Below are 13,494 nucleotides of genomic sequence, written 5' to 3' on the forward strand. Positions count from 1 at the left end.
TACCCCCCTTGGCCCCTTCCCGGCATCCATTGCGGCGGCCATTTTGATAATGCACGTAATTCAAATTTGAATTCTAACTTTTACTTATTATTATTCCAACGTTTTAAATTACCAAGAATGTATGTAAACCCAAGTAAAAAAAAACTCAATGTATTTTAAAGAGTAAGCAGCAAGTGTTTTATTCATAAACAACATAAAGCACATACAATGAGTGAAGAGTGACACGAACAAATTGTTTTGATTGTTTCATTATTTAATTACATTTGTAAATTGAAAAATACATAATTAGCTTTAATGGTATAGTCTTAGTTATTGATGGTAGGCTAAGAAGGTTGCTTTCTAATTGACTATTCAATTGTTGGTTGTTGCCCCGGTCAACCTAGTGGGATTCCGATACCTGGAAAAGGGAAAATAAAAGAGTGATGTCAAGGCTATAACATTAAAATTTTGTGAAATAAGTTACCTGTTTGATAAGTGTGTTGATTTTTTTACAATGCCACAATAGATTACCTTCTTAATCAAAAAGTGTACTTCCCAACGTGGATGGAAAACGCAGCCAACACACTGAATGCAAATTTAAAGCTTTGGCTGAGTAACACTGTAAAAATTTTATACATTTCACTAATCCTAATAAAATTCGTTAATTGGTAAGAAATTCATTAATATTACCTATCAAATAATAATATATTCAGTGCTGCCATATTGAGGATAATTATCCTTTCAGAGGATAATTCTATATAAAAACTAATGCTGCAGGATAATGGATAATGGAGGATAATATGCAAAAATACTGAAATATCTTTACTTTTCCTGGATAATCATCTAAAATCTATTGGCAAAACATTTGGCTCTAGCGGTAAGAGAAAAACTTTTTGGTAGGGGCGCTGTCCGCTGTCGCTGACGCTATGACTCTATGAGGCTATCACTATCGCTCTATCAGATTTAGAGTATCAGCACTTCAGCAGTTTTGTTTCTGTCATGCCGGACTGCCAGTCTGATGTAAGTAACAGCTAGCAGACGACTAATAAATTAAACAAGTCATCAAGAACAAGCAACAATTTCAGTGGTCAAGACTCAAATTCTAGATTGTACTCGATAACACGGTAAGTTAAAAATACAATAATTGGGGACGGTAAATTGACAAATTATTGATGATGTGCTTTTATAAATAAGTCTTTGTACTCGGACTGAGTGAGTTGTCAGAAAAAGGATGTTGAAAACATTGTCAAACAGGAATCATGGCAGTAAGAAAGACTATATTATTCAACTTAATTTCTTATCTAAACAAATTGTTTGTTTTTTTACTAATCTAGCCCCCTACTAGACGTCTTCAACCCTTTCAGCCTTACAACAAAGCTGGAAACAGTGGAAAGGCACAATTCATTGATACGTGGCTGGACATAGATGAATTTAAACTTTGGCTCGAGAAAAAAATGGTTCCATCATACAGGGGGTTCAAGGCCTACTGTGTTGTATGTGATGAAGTTATAAGCAACCATAAGTCAACAATCCAAAACCACATGAAGAGTACGAAACATCGTGGAAAATTGCCACAGTACGACGACATTATTACGGCGAGACAGGCACTATTGTCATACATTGGTCCGGCGAAAAAAGAAGACATTTCAAATTACGAAATGGTAGTATGCTCGCTAATCGCGGAAAGAAGTCCTCCAATAAGTCATGTCGACAATTTGATTCCGACGATGCGGCGATTGCATCCGAAAGATGAAATTCTAAAACAAGTGAAGCTTGGACGGACTAAGGCCACCAGTATCATCAAAGATGGTAATAGTTGATTGAAAACAAAAACTTTATTATTAACTACCAGTCTCTCATGTATTAAATCTTATTCTTTATTCCAGGATTTGGAAACGGTCTGAAGAAAATGTTAGTCGAGAAACTAAGGACCACTTTCTTTTCAATCGTCATCGATGAGACAACGGATGTGACAATCGAAAGCCAACTTGCTGTAATGGTCCATTACTGGGACTCTGCGGAGTTTAAACTAATAGTGGATGTCTTGGATTTCGTCGTGTGTAAAGAAGCCACGGCAGATGGACTATCCGTTTCAGTTCTCGGCCTACTTGAGAATTTGAAGATTCCATTCAAACGGTAAAACAATTCTGCCTGCATCAATCTTTTTATCAAATTGGTTTTCATAGACCCGTACTAATTTATATATTTTTTTAGCCTCATCGGGTTCTCTGCCGATACATGCAATGTAATGTTCGGAGTTAACCACTCTGTTTCAACAATTTTAAAAGAAAAAATACCCTCCATAGTGCTTGTCAAATGCTCTTGCCATTCCTGCCATCTCGTAGCGAACTATGCTTCGAAAGCTTTGCCGGATCAGTTGGAAACAATTTTGCGAATGATTTTCGCCCATTTTTCCCGTAGTAGCAGTCGGAAATGAGAGTTCGCAAAGTTCCAGGAGTTTGCTGGTGTCCAGCAGAGCGTAATTCTTTCTCCAGGACAGACGCGGTGGCTAAGTCTTCGATGTTGCGTCATCCGGATTCTCGAAAACTTGGAACCACTGATATTATATTTCACAGCTGAGGTCTTGGATGACAAAAATAAAGCCTCACTTGACATCTTGACTTACATCCGTCATCCCATGACAAAACCGCTACTCTTGTTCGTGGAGTACGCTCTTGGGCTACTAGATGACTTCAACACTGTTTTTCAAGGAGAAGCTCCATTGCTTCACGAACTTCAGCCAAGAGTAAAAAAACTCATCGATAACTTCGCCAGCAATTTCATGCGAATGAATTACGTGCGGTCGGCGTCAAAGGTGGATCCACATCTCACATCACAGTACATGCCTTTATCAGGAGTTTACCTTGGTATGAATATTTCATCATGTTAATGTATTAAGTCTAGAGTCTAGACCTACTAATCGACTATCTTTATTCCTTGAATTTTATATTTAGGAGTCGGCAACTATGGAGAACTAGAGAAATTGTGTTCTGGAGATCAGGAACTTGTCCTGACTGGATGCAGAAATTTTTACATCGAGGCGATCCTTCAGCTTCAAAAACGATTCGATTTCAAGGACAGTTTTTTCTCCACGATTCAACAAATCATACCTAAAAATGTTCGCGAAAGGACACCACCCACTCTCCAACTTATCTTCTCGACTTTCCCTACCCTTCGCAATGCTTGCGATCCTGCAAAGGCAGAAACTGAGTGGCGGGCCTTATCACTATTATCTACTGAAGAACTTGGCCTTCAAACTGAAGACGAATTGAGGCTTCTTTCTGCCGAAACGTTTTGGGTTTTAGTTTTGAAATTGAAAAGTTCTGCTGGATTGTTGTTTCCAAATGTTGCTGTAGTTATTACTTTCATCTTTTCGCTGTCATACAGCAATGCAATCGCTGAACGAGTTTTTAGTTTCCTCAAAATCAATCGAAATGATCGCAGGAATTGCCTTAGTAATGACGTCCTTCTTGGTCTAATGCGAACAAAGTTCCTGATGAAGAACACTCAGTCAACGGCAGCTACGATTAAATTTCCCGATAAGCTTATTGATCGTGTGCAAAAAGTGCGTGCAAACGCCGTCATTGTTGGAGATGAATTCTAAGATCTAAGAATAATTTTCTGTCATTATATTGTTTTGTTGTTTAGTCAATTACGTTATCTTGTCAACATTTGTGTCGCTTCTCAAATGTCTCAAAACTGCCTTTTAAAACTCAGACAATCCAAAATTTAAAAAACCAAGTGATAACCAAGTGATTTGCAATACAAATTGGAATATTTGTTTATTCCGTAAATGTCAAAAACCTAAATTTTAAATTGCTACATATACATTTACACTCCTAGTACGAGAAAAACAGTATAAAAACAATCGGATAATGTGAGGATAAAAACAATTTTTGGAAAGGATAATATTGGAGAATCTGGCAATGTCGAAAGGATAGCACAAAAAAAGTCGTGGCAGCACTGAATATATTCTTACTTCTGTTCTAATGTCAAATTTGTTTCGTAGTTCTAAAAGAAATAAAATACAGCAAATTTTTTTTTCACTAAAAAGTTTATTCTTTTTAAACATAAATATAGATTTTTAAAATACAAACACAAATACAACTCACTTTAAAACCAAATCAAAAGAAAAAAACAAAAACAATAAACGTAAATAATGGCTGCGATAACTGGCAGCTAGACGATAAGTTTCAACTACTGAGCTAGACGATAACTATCACTCACCTCTACGGAAAAAGTAGCGGTGCAGCTTTGCCATAGGCTTCGTCTAGACGTGCGCGACCATGTTGTATTATACCATGGGTTCTAGTGTATTGTTGTTAATCAGTAGTGTTGGGGATACATCGAAATTCTATAGATACTAGATATATCGTATCGGAGTATTGGCGTATCGTCGATATATCGGTGTATCGGATCGTAGATGGTTAGAATTGTGCGTTTGGATTGTTGTAATTGAAATACCCGTTTAGCTCAATGGTACGGTATAGCGCTTCTGAGCTCTGTGATTCTGTCATTCTGAGTCCAGTGTCCCAGTCTCGCATCAGAATGCATACAAATACTAAATTTTTTTATGATAAAGTAATTGAATAATACAATAGAGTTCCTCTTCACAGAAACACGAATCTTCGATCTAATTGTTTTCTGAAATATCGGTATTGATTAGACAATTTTCAGTGGTTTTATATTCTATAACAAGGTATAACACAGTCGGCTTGGGTGGTTGGTATAATCTGTGACTACAAATTGTAACGTTGAAAATAGTAGGTTCTATTCACAGGAAGTGATTTTTACTTATGTTTTTTTTTTATTTCTCTTTTTTTCTGTATCGGAATGTATCGATAAATCTGAATTCATGTCTTTCGTAGTTTACCACCAGTTTTTTTTGTAGGGGATTGCTCAGTGGTACAGTAGTGCACAGCGAACTGGTAGTCTGATGTTCGATTCCATAAACATGCTCATTTTGAGATGTCAGTAGGAATCATAAGCAAAATCTTTTTTGAAATAAATATTGTAATTGAAAAATATATTTCGAATCATCGGTATCGGTATTTTTCATGAAATATTGATCTGCCTTATTGCAATTTATGTATCGTTTTCCTGGCTAGTTGGTATAATCTTAGACTGTGATTGCATATACCCGGAGTTCAAATCCGAGAAAATTAGATTTGATATTTTTGCTTTCTGAATTTTGTTTTTGTTTTCCATATCAGAATTATCGACAAACCTAAAATTGTGTACTTTTTAGATTGTAAAACAAATTTAGCTTGGGTGGTTGGTATAATCTGTGACTGCGAATTGTAACGTTGAAAGTAGTAGGTTCTATTCACAGGAAGTGATTTTTACTTATGTTTTTTTTTATTTCTCTTTTTTTTGTATCGGAATGTATCGATAAATCTGAATTCATGTCTTTCGTAGTTTACCACTAGTTTTTTGTAGGGGATGGCTCAGTGGTACAGTAGTGCACAGCGAACTGGTAGTCTGATGTTCGATTCCATAAACATACTCATTTTGAGATGTCAGTAGGAATCATAAGCAAAATCTTTTTTGAAATAAATATTGCAATTTAAAAATATATTTCGAATCATCGGTATCGGTATTCTTCATGAAATTTTCATCTGCCTTATTGTAAATTATTTATCGTTATTATGGTTAGTTGGTATAATCTTGGCCTGTGGGTGCATATTCCCGTAGTTCAAATCCGGAAATGATTTTTGATTTTTTTGCTTTCTGAATTTTTTTTTTGTTTTCCGTATCGGAATTATCGACAAACCTAAAACCATATCTTTTTTAGTTTGTAAAATTAATTTTAGTAAAAATGGCATATCTGTTTGTAAGCGGGGAGAGGATTTGTGGTCCGGGGCTCAATTCTTGAAGAGAATACTAATACTACTAAATATATACTAATACTAAATAAAAGCAATGAAAACATCTATTAATAAATTTGCGAATGTCATAATTAAATAATGTTTTGAAGTTTCGAAGATAAATTTTTAAAATTGAAACAGAACTGTTTATTAATATTATGTGTTGTTTTGCAAAAGGTAATAGAAATTCTGGAGCATTGGTTCGATCTGCGACTGGAAACATGTACATTTAGGGTTCAAATCCGAAGATGGATTTTATTTTTGATTTTCTTTGTTTTCAATATTTTCCATTTGCTCCTCGTATCGATACGTATCGATATATTGAACTTCATGTCGTCCCAACTTCCCACTGAATAAACATGTAGCGGTGGCACAATGGTATGGTGCCGGATAGTAACCCGGTAGTTGATGGTTCAAATCCAAGTTTTTCGAGGAAATGGACATGTAATATTTCTGCTAGGTAGTTTTGTTAAAGATATCTGTACTGGAGGATGAAGAGGAGGATTCGTCATAAATCTGCAATAAAAGTGTATCTATTATACTATATATTATATTGCCGCTTATCGAGTTTTTATTTCCACCGCTAGATGGCGCTGATCCGATATTCAGATACATCGGAATCGGATCGTATCGATATCGAATATCTAAAATTATAGATACATCGCTGTATCGGTATCGGTATCCCCAACACTATTAATCAGACGAATCCTATTCGTCTGATTGGCCACTTGACGCGCCCCATGACTCTGATTTTACCTTTAAGTTTTAACAGTGACAGATGGCTTTCTCGTTCTTCCCAAATCTTGTGCCTCGAAATGCCAGTCCTTCGTGGTTTCAAGCAGATAAGCCAAGTAAATAATGACAAACTATTTAAAATTAAAATTAAAAAGCTGGGAATCATTCCAGTTTGAATGTTTCTCGTTAATAGTTGATGAAGAAAATGAATTGACCCAGTTGGAACAGGAACACCAGATGTGGGTATGGATGCTTTTCCCTTGTATTTGGGGAAAAATTCATTAAATCAACTTCAAATCTGTATATGCTGTTGGTGAACTGGTTTTTACATATATTTTTTTCTTTATTATATTTAAATACTACATAGCTTAACTCAGTAGCTACCAAGAACAGTGATATTTTGCCTATTGGAAAGACTTCATCAGAGGTTTGTCTTTTTTATGTTCAATAGCTCATATTATTTTTGTTTCCATTTTATTTTCATTTTATTATACAGCCTGTAGAAGAAGAAGAAGATGAAGAAGATGAGGAGGAACATGAAGATGATGACAGTGAAAGTCGTGAAGCAGAAGACAGTGATATAGACTCCTTTACTGCCAATGGACCAAATTTTAATCGTGACCTTGGTGAAGGTCCACCTAGGCTTGCTAACCTTACTATGGATCTAAGTGAATAAAAAGTCAAGTAAAATGCTTTAGAGCTGCACATTAGATAAAGTTAAATGGTCACTAGCAAGCTAGCTGTCCAAATTATTTCAATCAATTAAAGAATGTGAAACTGTTTCAAAGTTGAGTTTTTTTAAATGCTGTCACTGTTTAAGTAAAACGATGCAACTTCAGTGGAAGGAGATATGTAAAATTATATCTTTAAGCTTCTTTGAAACTTAAGTAACAATAATGAATCATAATAACCATTATCTCTGAATTTAAAATGATTTACCCAGAAAGGTTTTTTGATTCAAGTTTTTCTTCTTGTTTATATGAGTCTCTTCTAATTAAGCTGTGATTTGGCACAAGGACGGAAACTTTTTTGCTGTCTTGTATTAAGTTCTTACCACCGTATGGTTCGCGTTTTCTTTGTTGCAACAGAGGGGTTGCAACCCTCGAGCTCACTTTTACTTAAGTAACATCACTGAAAGTTGGATTTTTTTTTTACTTAAAAATTCTGCAAGAATTAATGTTTTTCTTGTTTTTTTTTTAGTAAAAGTCGTCATTTGGATTGTTATTCAAAATGTAGGGAAGGGTAAACGCTTCACGCATGGAATACACGTATTTGGCATGAAACCAGCACAGAAGCTTGTCAACCAAATTGAAGGTTATCCAACAAAACTGGAGATCTCCGAAAAATAAATGCTGTAGAAGAACTGCCTGTGAAGTAAACATGTCTCTAACCGGTAACCGCAAGAGGGAATTACAAAATGGAGAAGAAAAAATGGAAAACAGTTAACAGTTTTCGCTGGAAACATTTGTGGTGGTATGGGTATTTTATAAGCCGTAACTACATTTAACAAAATGGATCATAAGTTTTTCACGCTTTCTTTTGGCATTTAAAATTCTGCAAAAAAACATAAAAACAAAAAACACGCCCATATGCCAAACTAAGGTCATTTCAACTAAGGTCAAAACTATATTTTTAGTTGTCGCTTCGGGAAAAAAGAAAAGCAACCATAATAAAACTTATATTAAAATTCGGAATATAATATAATATAATATATATATAATAACCTTTGATAGTTTTTCTAGTGGCATTTTCGGCTTCATTTGCAAGTCTTGCTTTATCAAAGACAGATTTTAAGCGTTAAAGACAGGAGGTAATTACTTTTCGGGTGGGGCTCTTTGGGGTACGCGGGGTCTCTTGGTTTTCCCTCTACACCCCGCTGAGTTTCACTTCAGGCTGCCCATCCGGGATTTATACGCTGAGTACAGGCAATCGACAGCCAACAAGGTCTCTGAGCAAGGCCTACTTAATGCTTAAGGCCTGTAAACTCAAATACCTCCTATGGCGGGTAGGCGTTCCCTAGTAAGAGCCAACCAGACAAAAAAAACAACATGGTCTCCACGTACGTACGGAGAGGTCCGTACCAGAAAACGGCACCATTTCCAGGGTTTTCATTGGCTCAGTGGGATGGTCACGTGACCATTCTTTCAAGCCACGCAGGGGCCAGGATAAAATGCGGACGCGGACCGCGGACTGCGGACAGGAGAAACTGCGGACTTTCACCTGCGGACTGGCCCAAATTTTTTGACAGATTTTTCGTGGACTTAGGGATAAAATGCGGACCGTTTCGTACATGGAGCGATTGAAAGTGCGGACCGGACAGGATAAACTGCGGACTGGTATCTGCGGACTCCATGCCCATATCTGATATTAAATTTCAAACTAAAAATAGTATTTAAAAGTCAACATATGCATTATTGCATTATTCAAAATATGAAAGTAAAGGACAGTTTATATAACATGGTTACTTCTTAACTAGGTAAACTCTTGGTACAACAATGCAAATAAAACATGTAATAAACTTAAAAGGATTTGGGGTATTTCCAAGGGGTTTTTCAAAACTCCTGAAAGGCATAATGCTGTTCTTTTGGAAGACATTCCTTGTGGTACCATTCTTTGCAAAGTTTGGTACCACGTTGCCGCCTTCTGAAGGACGACTTAACTGCGCTACGGTTGTCTAATTCAAATTCTTAGTTGTGCATAAAAGAAAATAGAATATAATGGATTTGGCCTATAGGAAAAAAATAAATAAAATAGTCAGCTGCTAAGAGCTGTGCGCATTTTTATTTTAATTCATTGGAATTGTTGCATGCATACATATTTTTAAAAAGCAACAGTTATCGAACAACAGCCAATGCATGACAAAAATAAGGTTGATCTGTCTTGTCCTGTAAAAACAAGTCAAATTTTGCTGCTATATATATCATGAAATTTTAATGTTAAATACTATTATGAAATGAAGACTTTACTTACCAATTTTCTGCCTTACCAACGCATAGACATGTCTATATGGAATGCTGTATCCCCGTATAATACGCGGACTGCGGACAGCTACCCTGTGGAGAAACTGCGGACTGCTGTCAAAAAATTTGGGCCAGTCCGCAGGTGAAAGTCCGCAGTTTCTCCTGTCCGCAGTCCGCGGTCCGCGTCCGCATTTTATCCTGGCCCGCCACGCAGTGGTGGGTAGGCCCCTAGTAGGGCTCGGCCCCGTGTCCAATGGGTAGGTATTTGGGCGAATGGGTAGGTCTTCTCGGCAAAAAAATTGGATCCGGTGGGTAACGGTTCCTAAGACTTTGTGCCCACTTCCTACCCGGGTAACATGTGGGTAACACAATTTCGAAAACCGTTTCCATTACCCGGGTTCAAAACCCGGTAATCCCCGATTTCTTACCCGATTACCCGAGTTTTTCCTTGAAATCAAGTGACGCCCTTTGAATTTCCCGCCACAAAATATTTTTTTTTTGCTACCCTCCCTTTTAATTTAACTTGGGGCTTTGCAAGTCGCCATTTTCCAAGATGGCAGTGGGTATACCCGGTTTGCCCATCAAATCCGCCCAGCCTACCCACTTTGGCAAATAGACTACAGTGCCGGTCCAGTTATAGAACCGCCTAGCTATGGAACCGGCTCGGTTATCGAACCGATTTTTCTTTGCCGTGTTTCAGTGCCACCGTTGGCCGTATTATGAACTATATTGATTTTCTATGGCGGGAATGAATGGGTTTTGCCTTTTAAAACATGCAAAAAAATATTACTGTAATGGGTTTTATCTTTTTAGGCAATGTTGTACATCGGTTCAATGACCCAACTAATAATAATAGGCGTTAAAGTTATTCATACCAAATACAATAATAATAGGCGGTAACGTTATTCCTACCAAATACAATAGAATACAATAGCTTCCACTATTCATTCTTATCTTCTAGCATCTTGTTCCATTCCAGTCCTTCTACCAACTCTAATTCCTTTTTCCTTCTGGTATGACAACAGTTCTTCTAGTTCATCAAACCACTTCCTCTGTGAATGGTCCCCCACCAATGAAGATACACTAGTATCTCACCATCCATAGCCATAGACTATATTACACATATATTAAAAATCTTTTTAAGTTAGTAATAGCAGCGGTTCGAACACGGGATTCTAGATCTATAGCGAAAAGCATTACCACTCTGCTGTGTGCTCTTACATTCTAAGACCGTCAAAGTTTGAGGGATGAAAGAACCGACGATAGGTGGCACTAAGATCGGGTGCTTGGTTATAGAACCATTCAGTTATAGAACCGCGCACAGGCCGGTTCTATAACTGGACCGGCACTGTACCCGGATCGCTCATGGGCGACTTTTTTTGGCGACGAACCGCGGGTAAACCGGGTTTTCAAGAACCGGGGCCGAGCCCTAGCCCCTAGTCAGAGTAATAGAATACTGGTGTAGCCACGGCCATGTTAACTCCCCCTCTCGGATTTTTTCCCAAAAGTTGCTGCAAGTTTCGCGTATCGATTGTGAGAAAATGAGGCAAGATATCGATTTAAGTTTCCCATAACCGTAACGCCACCTATGAATTGAGTTTTAAGGGTTGTTATTGTTATAACAACCCATATGTTTATACATACATTTTTTCAAACTAATTAATTTAGCCACTTTTTGTTTACTTTCTGAAGTACAGACGACGAAAATGAGCGAAAACATAGCGAACTCGTAATACATCACAAGTTCACAACACAGCCGCTGTGGCGCTTTCGTTACGGGCCAGAAAGACTTTCAGGCCAAAAAGGCAATGGGAGGGCCCGCCATAAGCGTGGCTACACCAGTATTCTATTACTCTGCCTAGGCTGTGGCCCGGGACGTTTTAAGGGGGTTTTTTAAGGGGGTTTTTTGGGGTTTTTTTTTTTTTTTGGGGGGGGGGGGGGGGGAAAAAAAAAAAAAAAAAAAAAAAAAAAAAAACGGGGTAATTAATATTTGTTTAATTGTTTATAATAATTAAATTGTTAAGTTTACAAATTTAATTTGTATTTTTTTTTTTAAAAAAAACCCAAAAAAAAAAAAAAAAAAAAAAAAAAAAAAAAAAAAAAAAAAAAAAGAAGAGAAAATACATAAGGAATGTTGGAAGAAAAACATCCGAATTAATGTAGTTTAACAGAAATACAAAACAAAATTTTTAAAAATCATTCTTCTTCTTCTTCTTAAAAGTAAGGTGTCAAATTTTCTTCCAAGAAATCGTAGACATCCTTTACCCCCTGACGTAGCGATTAGGGCTTCAACGGTCTCGGTTTCAGCTATTCTCGAAATGCAAACCCAGTATTTCATCGGTTTCATCGCTGTGGTTGATAGGTCTTCTTTTTTCGATTGTCGGTTAGACAACTTTGATTTTACGTGATAATTTGCCATTAAGTGATTTACGTTTACATTTGCCTTCTAATCACGTATTCTGACTTCTAGCTCTATAGCGTCTCTTAAAACGTGGTGCTGACATCATGTCAGCAATTCTGCGCTATCCTTCCTCAATCTTTTGCACTTTGCTGTTTTTTTATTTGACTACTATGGCGCCTCTTTGTTCTCGCCCGCCCCGTTAAAAAATGCCTTGGTGTGTTTTTTTTCAGCCGGTAACTCTGCCCTAGTCCCTACCCCCGAAATCTCAGCAGCCGCCGTCGCATTTGAACCGGCAATTGTTTTTTTTTCGTTTGTTGTCATTTTCGTTTTTAATGGCGGCCTGCTGTCATTTAAAATGAATAAATATATTACTTTTGGAAAAGGGCCGACTGCTCGTGAAGAGAACGATGGAATTTATAGATTCGGCTGGGAAACTTGTCGAGAAAAGTATAATTGTATTCTTATATCATCATGTTCATCATGATTTCATATTCATATATCATGTTTCCCTAGTACAAAACGTGTTTTAAATACTCTTTTTTACTTTTCCAGCTTTTTTGCTTTTTTAGATAAACTGACACGAGAGTTTGGTACCTTCTCAAACAGGCATAATTTCAATCTAATTAATTGTATCTGAGACTTTTTTACCAGATTATTTTACTAACAGGGTTTGTACAACTTCAATCTGGATAAAAGTAGATTGAATTCTAATAGATTGAACTCCTTCTATGTTTACTGCAGGAGCCCTCTTTTTGCCATAGCAAAACTGTTGGCAACTGGTCTAGTAAATCTGAACAGGGTAGAAGTTCTTTGGCGTCCTGTAACAAATCACCTGCTGGAAGTCATCATCCACCTGCTTAACCACTTGAGAGAATGGGGAATAGATGTCAAATTACTATGTTATTTAGATCAGCAATTCAATATGAATATTCTACCCCTTTAAAAGAAAACCAGGTAACTATCCGAAACAGTTAGGCTATTTGTGTTTAGGCAGTTGAAGAATAGCGAACTCTATCCATTATTAATTTGACAGAGATTGCAGACGTTGTTAATATCGTCATAAAATGAGCTGTCTAGTACCAGTTTTGCAGACGTGCGGCAAAAGCAAGTTGATTGTGGGCTCTATTTGCTGCACAGCTCTGGTGACATAATCTTTTTTGGATGGTCTTAATATCATAGGAGCTATCAACAATTCTCAAGAGTAACAATGAACATGGCATTCTTTGTCGTTGAGGCTAATTTCTTTCTTATTTTGCATTGCTTGGATTTTTCTTTGAAATAACTGAAACAATTTGTATAGTTTAATGTGTGTTGTGGACAATAAATGATGCACTTTCATTTCCATAAATCAATTGTTTTTTACTTTAATTTTACTATTTTTTATTGCATGGCAGCGATGGATAAAGTTTTTATGACTCAATCTTTAATTTTTAATTGGAGCCACATTTAAAATACATTATTTCTGTTCGCCTATCGTGTTTTGTCATGCCTAAGTCTAGAGAGATTGGATATTGGTTACCTGCACTGCCATAAAAGATTTCGATTTAAGTTT

At 36.8% G+C, this 13,494-nt stretch overlaps 3 protein-coding genes and 2 long non-coding RNA genes across 5 annotated transcripts; all 5 read left to right on the top strand.

Annotated features, from left to right (window-relative positions):
- The first annotated feature begins 800 nt into the window (after positions 1–800).
- On the top strand, positions 801–1,358 carry LOC123471331. The gene is made up of 3 exons (XR_006645804.1): positions 801–1,103; positions 1,174–1,244; positions 1,314–1,358. It is a non-coding gene; the product is annotated as an uncharacterized LOC123471331 (long non-coding RNA).
- A 197-nt stretch (positions 1,359–1,555) lies between these two features.
- Positions 1,556–2,119, top strand: LOC123471372. The gene is made up of 2 exons (XM_045172608.1): positions 1,556–1,788; positions 1,866–2,119. Exons 1-2 carry the CDS (start codon positions 1,638–1,640, stop codon positions 2,117–2,119), a joined length of 405 nt encoding a protein of 134 aa, XP_045028543.1. The 5' UTR covers positions 1,556–1,637.
- A 59-nt stretch (positions 2,120–2,178) lies between these two features.
- LOC123471330 lies at positions 2,179–3,596 on the top strand. The gene is made up of 2 exons (XM_045172564.1): positions 2,179–2,846; positions 2,934–3,596. Exons 1-2 carry the CDS (start codon positions 2,618–2,620, stop codon positions 3,581–3,583), a joined length of 879 nt encoding a protein of 292 aa, XP_045028499.1. The 5' UTR covers positions 2,179–2,617; the 3' UTR covers positions 3,584–3,596.
- Positions 3,597–6,522: 2,926 nt separating this feature from the next.
- On the top strand, positions 6,523–7,497 carry LOC116922160 (anaphase-promoting complex subunit 15B). The gene is made up of 4 exons (XM_032928577.2): positions 6,523–6,697; positions 6,775–6,824; positions 6,949–7,008; positions 7,078–7,497. The coding sequence occupies exons 1-4, from the start codon at positions 6,625–6,627 to the stop codon at positions 7,255–7,257; spliced, it is 363 nt and encodes a 120-aa protein (XP_032784468.1). The 5' UTR covers positions 6,523–6,624; the 3' UTR covers positions 7,258–7,497.
- Positions 7,498–12,214: 4,717 nt separating this feature from the next.
- Positions 12,215–13,290, top strand: LOC123471531. The gene is made up of 4 exons (XR_006646215.1): positions 12,215–12,389; positions 12,495–12,610; positions 12,684–12,896; positions 12,976–13,290. It is a non-coding gene; the product is annotated as an uncharacterized LOC123471531 (long non-coding RNA).
- The last annotated feature ends 204 nt before the right edge of the window (positions 13,291–13,494 follow it).

The sequence above is a fragment of the Daphnia magna genome, linkage group LG4 (assembly GCF_020631705.1).
Source record: "Daphnia magna isolate NIES linkage group LG4, ASM2063170v1.1, whole genome shotgun sequence".
Taxonomy (NCBI): Eukaryota; Metazoa; Arthropoda; class Branchiopoda; order Diplostraca; family Daphniidae; genus Daphnia; species Daphnia magna.

Excerpts from the sequence above, each read along its gene's own strand:
- LOC123471330 (XM_045172564.1), top strand. The coding sequence starts at position 2,618 with ATGACAAAACCGCTACTCTTGTTCGTGGAGTACGCTCTTGGGCTACTA. Across the intron at positions 2,847-2,933 it reads TTTATCAGGAGTTTACCTTG|GAGTCGGCAACTATGGAGAA; the intron begins GTATGAATATTT and ends TTTTATATTTAG.
- LOC123471372 (XM_045172608.1), top strand. The coding sequence starts at position 1,638 with ATGGTAGTATGCTCGCTAATCGCGGAAAGAAGTCCTCCAATAAGTCAT. Across the intron at positions 1,789-1,865 it reads CACCAGTATCATCAAAGATG|GATTTGGAAACGGTCTGAAG; the intron begins GTAATAGTTGAT and ends TCTTTATTCCAG.
- LOC116922160 (XM_032928577.2), top strand. The coding sequence starts at position 6,625 with ATGGCTTTCTCGTTCTTCCCAAATCTTGTGCCTCGAAATGCCAGTCCT. Across the intron at positions 6,698-6,774 it reads GTTTCAAGCAGATAAGCCAA|TTGATGAAGAAAATGAATTG; the intron begins GTAAATAATGAC and ends TCTCGTTAATAG. Across the intron at positions 6,825-6,948 it reads AACAGGAACACCAGATGTGG|CTTAACTCAGTAGCTACCAA; the intron begins GTATGGATGCTT and ends AATACTACATAG.